At 47.9% G+C, this 11,366-nt stretch overlaps 1 protein-coding gene across 2 annotated transcripts in view; it reads left to right on the forward strand.

The window, feature by feature from the left end:
* Positions 1 to 11,366, forward strand: part of FANCI (FA complementation group I) — a 29,735-nt gene that overhangs the window by 15,922 nt on the left and 2,447 nt on the right. For both annotated transcript variants that reach the window (XM_081888412.1, XM_081888413.1), the window contains exons 20-35: positions 429 to 638; positions 830 to 951; positions 1,446 to 1,610; positions 1,813 to 1,992; positions 5,131 to 5,297; positions 5,749 to 5,828; positions 6,135 to 6,251; positions 6,876 to 6,927; positions 7,393 to 7,520; positions 7,874 to 7,942; positions 8,345 to 8,435; positions 9,045 to 9,229; positions 9,679 to 9,735; positions 9,844 to 9,903; positions 10,699 to 10,785; positions 11,215 to 11,310. In XM_081888412.1, the coding sequence (XP_081744538.1) occupies positions 429 to 638; positions 830 to 951; positions 1,446 to 1,610; positions 1,813 to 1,992; positions 5,131 to 5,297; positions 5,749 to 5,828; positions 6,135 to 6,251; positions 6,876 to 6,927; positions 7,393 to 7,520; positions 7,874 to 7,942; positions 8,345 to 8,435; positions 9,045 to 9,229; positions 9,679 to 9,735; positions 9,844 to 9,903; positions 10,699 to 10,785; positions 11,215 to 11,310 (1,866 nt within the window). The remainder of the gene's footprint in view (positions 1 to 428; positions 639 to 829; positions 952 to 1,445; positions 1,611 to 1,812; positions 1,993 to 5,130; positions 5,298 to 5,748; positions 5,829 to 6,134; positions 6,252 to 6,875; positions 6,928 to 7,392; positions 7,521 to 7,873; positions 7,943 to 8,344; positions 8,436 to 9,044; positions 9,230 to 9,678; positions 9,736 to 9,843; positions 9,904 to 10,698; positions 10,786 to 11,214; positions 11,311 to 11,366) is intronic.

An 11,366-nucleotide genomic window follows, 5' to 3' on the forward strand; every position in this document is an offset into this window, starting at 1 on the left:
TCCCTCAGCCTCCTCTCCCTTCTCCTTGGGAGTCCTCCAGGCAGCTGCTGCTGCCCCCGCTGGTCTCTAAGCTGCCCCCCTCTCACCGCAAAGAGGGATGCCTCCCAGAGGCACCATTCGCCTGTGGAGCTTTTAGCCAGGACTGCTGCAATACACAGCTGTACAAGCCTTTGGGATGCAGAGATGCAAGAGGACATCAGAGTAGGGAGGGAAAGAAAGAGGGACAGAGGCCAGTGTTGCCCGCAGCACCTCTGGCCATCATTCAAAGCACCCCAGGGTGCCACAGCACATTGGTTGAAAACCACTTCTCTGTAGTATTAACCCCTTTGTGCATTAATTTGACTTAAGCATGGTGGTTATATGAGGAGGGAGGAGGCATCTGAGCAACCTGCATGACCATTAATGATTGATGCTGCAATTTCCTTCAGGCTCACTTACTCTGCTGTATTCAGCATTGTCTGACCTGGTATAAGAGCACCTTAAGCTTGCGCCGACAGGCTGAGGAAGAAGAAGAACAAGAAGAAGAAGATGATGATGATGATGATGATGATGATAAGGGTCTCCAGCAAGACTTGGAGGAGATGCTGGAGTCGATCACACGGCGAATGATCAAGAGTGAATTAGAAGATTTTGAACTGGTAAGTTAGGAACAGGAAGGGAGAAGACTGCTTCTTTCTTTCTTTCTTTCTTTCTTTCTTTCTTTCTTTCTTTCTTTCTTTCTTTCTTTCTTTCTTTCTTTCTTTCTTTCTTTCTTTCTTTCTTTCTTTCTTTCTTTCTTTCTTCAAAGCCCTGGAGATTAGATTTTAATTTCTTACCTTTTTATGCTCAGGATAAGTCGGCAGACTTCTCTCAGTCTACAGGAGTGGGCTTGAAGAACAATATCTACGCTATTTTAGTGATGGGCGTCTGTGAGGTCCTGATTGAGTACAACTTTAGCATAGGGAATTTCAGGTAAGGAATGAAATTATCCTCCCTCTCTCTGCCCTCCATCAGCATACAGCCAGCAGGACTTCCCAGCTGCAAACTGCATGGGGTAGAGCTTGCAAGTTCAGCACAATTCCTGATAGCAGAAATAGTGAAAAAACCTAGATGGTCTGGTTGAGCTGAACACTTCGACCCTTGACTAAGTCTCTGGGTTCAAGTGACTGCCAGTGGTGTTAATCCCAGCTCTCTTCATGTAGTAGTGGTCCTTTAATCCCAGTAGGATGGAAATTAATTCAGACATTACTTTGTCCTACCCTCCCTCAATTTCTTTTAAAACAGCTTTGCAAATGGGTCTATCGGAGTCCAACTAAGTTACCTGTCCATTCTAGTGAATGACTAATATCTGCATGTTTGTCTGTGTGTTTCATGAGTGAAACATGAAATAAAAATACCTAGGTTCTGTTTTGAAATAGTTTGTCTCATGGTTTTTTGCATTTTTATTTCTGCAATGTGTGTTGCAGCAAGAACAAGTTTGAAGATGTTCTGGGCCTGTTCAAGTGCTATACCAAACTTTGCGAAATACTGAAAGAGAAAGCTGGGAAGAACAAACCCACTTCGGCAAATAAAATTGCCCGAAGCTTCCTTTCCATGGGCTTTGTGTGCACATTACTTACAAGTCTCTTCAGGTAAGGACCTGAGTTTCAAGGCACATTCATCTAGGGTATCTAGAAATTTTGTCTCTCTCTTGATGCCTGAATATGCTTTTACCCAATTTGAGGGGTAGCTTAAGTCACCTGAGATTACACCACTTTCTCCTCTGGCTCCATCCCTGATTCCTTTTTGCCATCTTGACAACCATTGAGAATTTGCTTTCTTCTGATGCCCCAGGGACTGTTCCCAGAACCACGAGGAGAGCTTGGCCGTTCTGCGCTCCAGCAGTGAGTTCATGCGCTATGCTGTCAGTGTGGCCTTGCAGAAAGTACAGCAGTTGGAGGAGACGGGACAAACAGATGGGCCTGATGGGCAGAACAGAGATAAGATGTTCCAGAACCTCTGTAGAATCACTCGGTGAGTCACATGGCCTGAAGACTTTGGTGTGGTATTAGTAAAGGGTACCTTTTAAATATCTCAAGCTTTTAAAAAGTGGAGAAAGAAAACAAAGAGGAGTTTGAAACTAAGCCAGTGTTGGGATTCTGAGCAAGTAGCCTCTTGGTCTTTGAGGCCATTGAGCAGCAGACTTCTGCAGTAGTTAGTTAAGTCAAACTGTTTTGTACGGTTTTTGCAATATTGTAAACAAAGTTATCGTATAGAGGTTTCCAATAATAAATTCAGCTCTGTAATAAAGACAAAAGATACTGCCATCATAAAGTGTATCTAGACAAGAAGAATTTGCATCCTGAATATTTTTTATCCTTCTGGCTTGAGAGAATGAGCTGTTTCTTGAAGCTGCCTGTTTTAGGTGTGCCGGTGGTTCCCAATGATAGCAAGCAAACCTGAGCAGATGTTCATCTGCCATGCCTCCCCTAACTCTGCTCTTCCTCAGGGACAGTGGGGGCAAAGGGAAGTTAAGAGTCCATCAGGCATTTCTGCTGTTACTGGTATCCATAAGTCCCAGCCCTCAGCACTCTTGACTGTTGGAGGCAATGCAGAGACAGTGATTCTTAAAATCCACTCCCCTACCCTCTTGCTGATGTTGCTAACTCCCACAGAAGCCCGGGGGGTGGGGAGGTAGGCTTCTAGGTTTAATAGCAACCAGATGTTTTCCATCTCTCTGGGGCAGGAATTCTTTGCCTATGTTGTGTCCCTCCTCGCCGCTCTGCTCTTTCTCAGGGGCAGTAGGGGCGGAATGAAGTCCAGGGGAGGACATACATTTTTCTGGGTCCTCTACCCAAATCCCCCAGATACACTAGTGGAGGGATGCCAGGTGACAGCTAGGTTCCCTGCACAGGCTGCAGCATGTTAAGTACACAACTGCCAACCCTGATGGCTATGTTCTGTCTCCACCGTCAGAGGCAGTGATGCTTCTGAATATCAGTTGCTGGAAACCACATGAGGGGAGAATGCTTTTGCACTCAGCTCTTGCTTGCAGGCTTCCCACATGCTGGCTGCTGTGAGAACGGGATGCTGGACTAGGTGGACTCCTGGCCAATTCTTATTAGGATCACATTGTGCCCCTGAAGACTGGGGAAGTCCTAGCCATAATGAAGGACTTGTCATAAGATACACCCACTCAGCAGGGTGCCACTAGTCAGCTATATATAGTGGCCAACCAGGGATTTGATTTTCATTCTGTTTTTGCTGCCCGCCTGAGACGGCAGGAACCTGAGAAATTATCAAGCGGGTGGCATGCCCAGTGTGTGTCTTGCTGCCTGTGCTTGGTTTTGCTGGCCACAAACTGCAGGCCTAACTTTGACTGTACAGTGGTGCCCCGCAAGACGAATGCCTCGCAAGACGAAAAACCCGCAAGACGAAAGGGTTTTTCGGTTTTTGCGACGCTTCGCTAGACGATTTTCCCTATGGGCTTGCATCGCAAGACGAAAGCCCATAGGGAAATCTCGGGGACCTTTTTTTAAATGCTGGCGGTGGGGAGCAAAGCCTTCCCCCCCCCTCCGGACTTCAGAAGAGGTCCAGGAAGGCCGGCGGGGGCGAAAGGCTTTGCTCCCCACCGCCAGCATTTTAAAAGCGGTCCGGGATAGCAGGGAAGCGCTTCCCGCTATCCCGGACGGCTTTTGAAGGCAGGCAGGGGGGGCAAAGACTTTTGCCCCCCCTGCCTGCCTAACCGGGGGCTTTTAAATCACCCCGGGCCTGTCCGGGGCGATTTAAAAGCCCCCGGACGGCTTTTGAAGCCTCCCCCCGCCGCCCGGCTTCGGGGCATCGTCCCGATGCCGGGCGGTGGGGCAGGAACGCATCCCCCCGCCGCCCGGCATCGGGGCATCGTCCCGATGCCGGGCGGTGGGGCAGGAACGCCTCCCCCAGCCGCCCGGCTTCGGGGCATCGTCCCGATGCCGGGCGGTGGGGCAGGAACGCCTCCCCCCGCCGCCCGGCATCGGGGCATCGTCCCGATGCCGGGCGGTGGGGCAGGAACGCCTCCCCCAGCCGCCCGGCATCGGAACGATGTCCCGAAGCCGGGCGGACGGGCGGGAAAGCCTCCCCCCGCCGCCCGGCTTCGGGGCATCGTCCCGATGCCGGGCGGTGGGGCAGGAACGCCTCCCCCAGCCGCCCGGCATCGGAACGATGTCCCGAAGCCGGGCGGCCGGGCGGGAAAGCCTCCCCCCGCCGCCCGGCTTAGGGGCATCGTCCCGATGCCGGGCGGTGGGGCAGGAACGCCTCCCCCAGCCGCCCGGCATCGGAACGATGTCCCGAAGCCGGGCGGCCGGGCGGGAAAGCCTCCCCCCGCCGCCCGGCTTCGGGGCATCGTCCCGATGCCGGGCGGTGGGGCAGGAACGCCTCCCCCAGCCGCCCGGCTTTGGGGCATCGTCCCGATGCCGGGCGGTGGGGCAGGAACGCCTCCCCCAGCCGCCCGGCATCGGAACGATGTCCCGAAGCCGGGCGGCCGGGCGAGAAAGCCTCCCCCCGCCGCCCGGCATCGGAACGATGTCCCGAAGCCGGGCGGCCGGGCGAGAAAGCCTCCCCCCGCCGCCCGGCTTCAGAACGATGTCCCGAAGCCCGGCGGCGGGGCGGGAAAGCCTCCCCCCGCCGCCCGGCATCGGAACGATGTCCCGAAGCCGAGCGGCGGGGCGAGAAAGCCTTTGTCCCCCCTGCCTGCCTTCCCAGGGGCTTTTAAATCGCCCCGGACAGCGGAGAAGTCCTCCGCTGTCCCGGGCGATTTTAAAATGCCGCCCGCCAGAAGAGGTCGGGGGAAGGCGTTTTCCATAGGAACGCATTAATTGATTTTCAATGCATTCCTATGGAAAACCGTGCATCGCAAGACGAAAAACTCGCAAGACGAAGAGACTTGCGGAACGAATTAATTTCGTCTTGCGAGGCACCACTGTACTAACTTTGACAGTACTGAGCAAGAGGTGCATGTAAGAGATGACCTGACGTGAACTTCTGCCCCCACCCTCCTCTGCATGCATGAATAGAGAGTTAAGCACAGTAATAGCGGATGTGTAATTTGGGTACAAGGGTTGGCTGTTCCTAGTCATCACACATGGCCATTAAGCCTGCCTTAAATCACCCCCTACTTTACCCCTTCCCCCAAAGAGTCCTGCTGTGGAGATACACCTCAATCCCAACCGCAGCTGAAGAATCGGGCAAGAAGGAGAAGGGCAAGAGCATCTCACTGTTGTGCTTGGAGGGTTTGCTGCGGATCTTTAACACCGTGCAACAGCTGTATCCAGCAAAGATCCCACAGTTTCTGCAGGCATTGGGTAAGCATTAAGGCTCGTTTTCTGCTGAATTGTCAGTGAAGGGGCTGGAAGTGTCATCGGAACACTCCTGCGGAAAGCTCTTTCTGTAAAGATTCTGCAGGCCCCTTCTTTGTTAACCTCTGGGTGTCCACTATACACTTTTCTATGGTGCCAAGCTTATGCAGACAATTAAGAAAGCTATCTTCTGGAATAGTGAGCTGATGATCTGTGAATTTAAGTTTTTGCATGGTTTTTTATTGTATATGTAAATAAAATTGTTGTAGACTACTTATATTTTTTAAAGAAACTGCAGCATACAAGTATTTTTATAAATATAAGCAAATATACTGCCGGCCACTGCTTTTCAAAGTAATGATAATCTCCATGTGTATAGTTGTGATGAATTCTCTCTCCTGACCTCAACTTCTACCTTGTTGCCATTCTCCCTCCTCCTTTTTTTCCTTTTTGCCAGATATTGCAAACGAAGATGCGGAAGAAGACGGGGACATTAACGTCACTGAGAAAGCAGCCTTTCAGATTCGACAGTTTCAGGTGAGCTGCAGAAAGGTGATGTTGGGGTTGAACCGCTTGAAGGGATGGATCGACTCTTGTTCAGGAGGATGTAGGCAGAGATACTGGGCCTGTGCTCTCAGTTCGCTGCTTACAATTGCAAAGCCATTGAAGCAGATCTAGGAAAGGAGCATCTCCTACTTAGGGAATTGCCTAAGAATACTTGGACAGGAACAGAAAGTTTGAGTCTCAAAAAGTGTTCACCCCACCTTCCTCCCCTCCTTTCATTGCTTTCTAAAAATTGTTGTTTGCTCATGAAATCTATTTTCCTTTCCCCCTCCTTCTCAGAGGTCATTAGTGAACCAGCTCAGCAACGCTGACGATGACTTCAGCAGCAAGGAAGCACTTCTGTTAATCAACATCCTTGCAACTCTTTCTAAACTGTTGGAGCCCTCCTCCCTCCAGGTATATACTGCAGTGTGATGCCACTGGCCTGATCCACCAGCTGTTCCTCATGTTTAAGCTGGTCTCTATGTTACATGTAGGGATGCGGGTGGCACTGGGGTTAAACCACAGAGCCTAGGACTTGCCGATCAGAACGTCTGCGATTCGAATCCCCGCAACGGGGTGAGCTCCCATTGCTCGGTCCCTGCTCCTGCCAACCTAGCAGTTTGAAAGCACCTCAAAGTGCAAGTAGATAAATAGGTACCGCTCCAGCGGGAAGGTAAACGGCGTTTCCGTGCGCTCTGGTTCGCCAGAAGCGGCTTAGTCATGCTGGCCACATGACCCGGAAGCTGTACCCGGCTCCCTGGCCAATAAAGCGAGATGAGCGCTGCAACCCCAGAGTCGGCCACGACTGGACCTAATGGTCAGGGGTCCCTTTACCTTTATGTTACATGTGGACCAGCCCTCAGTCCAATCTATCAGATTAAACTCTTGCTTTTAATACGTATCATTTATTTATTCTCTCTTAACTCTTCTGATCTGCCTTTCAACCCACATTGAAAACAGCTCTCATAGTGGCTCTGCAACAACATAAACACTAATAATTCTGTACTGAGAAAAGTCACCCTCTCTCTTCTTGTGCAGTTCATGCAGCTGTTATCCTGGACAGTCAAGATTTGCAAGGAAACTAGCCTAGGTAAGACTTCTGACCAGGTAAGACTTTGTTCTCCTGCCTCAGGCCTTATGACATCTGCAGCTTAGGTAATCAAATGAAATGTAGCATCCAGGTTTAAATAAAGGTTTAAATAAATTAATGGGAGATAAGGGTACCCAAAGTTGTTTGACAGATGTTCGGGCCACTAAACATCTTCATGTGACCCAATGCAAGTGCAACACTCCTTGATTTCCTTGCCATGATTAGGTTGCATCCTGTGGGCTCACATTCTCTTCTTTCTCTCTCCCTCCCTTACCATTTTTGGAACTGCGGTCAGCAGGTGTCATGCTAACTTTAATTTGCTGTGAACATGAGAAAAGGAGATTAAGCAGTGTTACATTTGCAGAAGGCCTGTTAAGAGATGGAATGCTGGGCTGGGTTGGTTGTTGGCCTGACCCAGTAGACCAGCCGTGGTGTCTCCAAAGCTTGTGTTTTCGTTCTCCGCAGATGACGCCCCTTGCTGCAAGGGCTTGCTAGCCCTGCTCTTCAGTCTGCATGTTCTCATCAAGAGCCCAGGCAGTGTATTGCGTGAGCTTGCCCAGGATATCCATGCTCAGCTTGGGGACATAGACCAGGTAACATATCAGTTGGGCCTTTTAGACTGAGCTTATCAGTCTGCATGCATTTGCCAATGCAGAGCTTGTGCGCTTGTTCTGTATCCCCAAATCCCCTTCCTGGATATAGCTGTTGAAAGAACGTAGAATCAGGCTGGTGTAGTGGTTAGAGTGTTAGACCAGAGAAATTTGGGTTCAAATCCCCATTTAGAGACCAAGCTCACTTGAGTGACACTGAACCAGTGACTATTATCCTATCTTACCTCGTGGGGTTGTTGTGAAGATAAAAAGAAATGGTGGAATAATAATAATAAAATGACAGGTATCTAAATTACTGCTTGTTTCATCTTTTTAATCCCCTACTCTCTGCCTAGGATATTGAAATGGAGCACCAGCCCCACTTTGCTATTGTGAACGCCAAGACAGCAGCTCCTACAGCTTGTGTGAGTTGGTGTAAAACAAACTAACAAACCACAAACTAGGTTCAAATTTAATGAAAAGTGATACATAAATGTGACAAGTAAATTCTACTTGGCAATTTCCTGTGCCTGCAAGGCACAATGTGCTATTCAAAGCAATTTCTTTCTCTCTTAGAGCCAGTGTGGTGTAGTGGTTAAGAGCGGTGGACTCATAATCTGGTGAACCGGGTTCGCGTCTCTGCTCCTCCACATGCAGCTGCTGGGTGACCTTGGGCCAGTCACACTTCTCTGAAGTCTCTCAGCCCCGCGTACCTCACAGAGTGTTTGTTGTGGGGGAGGAAGGGAAAGGAGAATGTTAGCCGTTTGAGACTCCTTCGGGTAGTGATAAAGCGGGATATCAAATCCAAACTCTTCTTCTCTTCTTAGTTACTGATTTTGAGTCGAGCAGAGAAGGTCCTCGAAGAGGTGGACTGGCTGATCAATAAGATGAAGAGTCATTTGGGACTGGAGGCAGCAGGTAAGAAAAAGAACAGTAGTTCTCAAATGGTGTCCTATTGGGTTGTCTCTTGTTAAGAAGTATGAACAGCTCAGCTGACGATTCCCACTCTCATCCTTATTGTCAAGTCAAGAAAAAACAACACAGGATCATGGACAAAATGCCCTTTGGCACAGTTTTTAGGAAAAGACCCCAGAGAAACAAGTTTTCATAGGACAAAAAGCAGTCCATCTGCCCCAAACTTGGTCAACTCTGTGAAATGGTTTGAATTAAGCTCAGGAACAAATTTGTTAATCAATACAGATGACAGCCACATTCTAGACCAACTGAAATTTCCAAACTCAATTCAAGGACAACACCAAGTAAAGCTTGTTCCAGTAGTGACCGGGATATGATGATCAAGGCCAGCATCTCAAGGAAAAGACACATAAATCAAAGCTGTAAGAAGTGAACTTAATTAATGCTGCTGCTATTTGACCAGCCGGGAACTGGGCTTGAACTTGGAATATGTTTAAACTGTATACCTGATTTTTAAAGGGGAGTGCACACCCATTCAAACAGGCTATGTGACTATTTCTAGATATCAAGGACCTTTGTGGTTTTTACGAAGCTTTTTCCTTCCTTTTGTAGAAGATGCCTCTCAAGCAACAAACCCAACCCAGCCTCTGGAAAAGGCAATCATTCTTCAGCTTGGGACTTTGTTGACTGCATACCATGAGCTGGTACAAACAGCCTTGCCTCCGGGAAGCTGTGTGGACACACTGCTCAGGAGTGTCAGCAAGATGTACACCACTCTTACAAGCCTTGTAAAATATGTGAGTGCTCTTGACCCAAGGCAGGAGGTTTGGGTTTGAGGGCCTGATCATCATCTTTCCCTAAGCCCAACTTAGCCTGGATGCCTAAAAACTGATGATGGGCTACTCTCAGGTAGCCAGTAGTGTATAGATCATGCAAGTTTGTTTCTAAAATGTATAACCTGCTATCTAGCCTGACTAATTCTTATGGTGCTTTACTTTAGCCTACTTGGGCAGAAAATCCCTGTGGAAGGGCACCACTACTAAGAACATCCTGACTCTTAATAAATTGCTACCTGCCAAATTTCAGTTGAGGGGGGCACTGAAAGTATTATTTCTGTAGGATCTCTGCTGCTGATCTTACAAAACACAAATGCTAACAGGCAAGGATGCCCAGACCATTTGCATTCTGTAGCAGGGAGTTCCTGTGGCTCATATACCATGTCCTCTTGCATTGCTTTTCTTTTTAGTATCTCCAAGTGTGCCGAACCACAACATGGGCGATTCCAGGACGGCTAGAAAAGCTGGTGGGTGTTACATGATCCTGTACAATGCCTGTTAGTAGGTGCCGAATAATAGTTTCTGCTTTAATTCTGGAAGAAAATTCTTGGAATAAATAGCATTATCTTCTCTAGGTTAGACTCTCTGGCTCCCACTTGACCCCCCAGTGTTATGCCTTCATCACATATGTGCAGGTAAGCCAAAAAGTTGAATTTCCCATTTCACACTCCCAATCCCAAACAGTCCATCTATTAACCTAGGGGAAAACAGCATTTACATATGCTGGCGGCACAGGAAGCATCAACCTTGCTGAAGCCAAGTGGGTTTGGGTCTGGTCAGTGCCTAGATGGGACCATACCTGTGCTTGCTGCCTTGAGGTTCATTTAAAGAGACTGCTGAAAGCTGTGATGCTGAGGAAGCTAAATTCTGTACCCGTCACAATTACCTATGCTCTCAGCATAAATAGCCCTGCTCATAAATGCAGAGAATGCTGTTATCAGTGGCAAGACAGGAAAATGAGAATCCTAACAATAATAGAAAAGAATGGAATGTATTCTTCTGACTAAACCAAGTCGTGTTTTAAATCTGGGAGGTACTGATATGATTTTTGGCACTATCCTACTCTTACTCTGTGTTCTGTGCAGCAAAAAGCTGCAGACTAAAGAATTGTCCTGCCCATATTTAACAAAGGTGTGGTATGGATGAGGGGCTCAGTATTTCCTGCAAAGGTGGATTACGATTGCAAAAAATGACTTCTTCAGAGTGAGGACTATGGAAAGGTCAATGGGAAGATCAGAACTGGAGTAGCAAGAAGGGAGAGGGGGATAAGTCTGGATTAAACCCAAATATAAATTCAGCAATGAACATTCCCTGTAAAAGGGGCTTTCTCTTTTTATGGATTGCTCCCACGTTTTATACCAGCTTGTTCACCCTCTTAATACAGAGACTCAATCCCCTATCTTTACATGTCAAGCAACTTCTCCTTTCAGAATATCCAGAGTGAAACCTTGAGCATGGCAGGAGAAAAGAAAAAGAAGAAAAAGGAGAAGACAACAGCTGAGGTGTCTACCGTCATGGTGAGGATGGTTATTTGTGCCGTTCTTTGCCCAGAAATACACTGGACCCTTAGTTATTTAATTGAGTTTCAATGGGATGTACTTAAATCCTTACGTCTCTGCTTCTTCAGTAGCAGAGGATGGCAGCATAAACTACTACTGAATACTCACAGGTGCAATTTGAATTGGGGAGGACAGATATTCAAGGCTTTGCACAAGTTTTTGTTTTTCAAGTCAGTTTTGTTGCTCAGAGGTCTAATCAAATTCAGAGCATCTATATCTCCCTAGCATTTGGTTCCCTAATCATGTGGATAATACTCGCCCTGAAATGATATTAAAAATATTTGAAAAGCCTACATAGCTATTTACTGTGAGATCCTGTAATTGTGCTGCCGCTGTATTTAATACACATTTATAATACATTTATCAATGCTTTCCTTCCATCTGTAGGCCAAAGTGTTGCGGGAATCCAAGCCAATTCCTAACTTGATTTTTGCCATAGAACAATATGAGAATTTTCTGATCCATCTCTCAAAAAAGTCAAAGGTAACATTCCAGTCTAAGAATGTAGCTGCAACTTTTGGACACACCTTGGCATCTTA

This window comes from Podarcis melisellensis (genome assembly GCF_964234715.1).
Source record: "Podarcis melisellensis genome assembly, chromosome: 14".
Taxonomy (NCBI): domain Eukaryota; kingdom Metazoa; phylum Chordata; class Lepidosauria; order Squamata; family Lacertidae; genus Podarcis; species Podarcis melisellensis.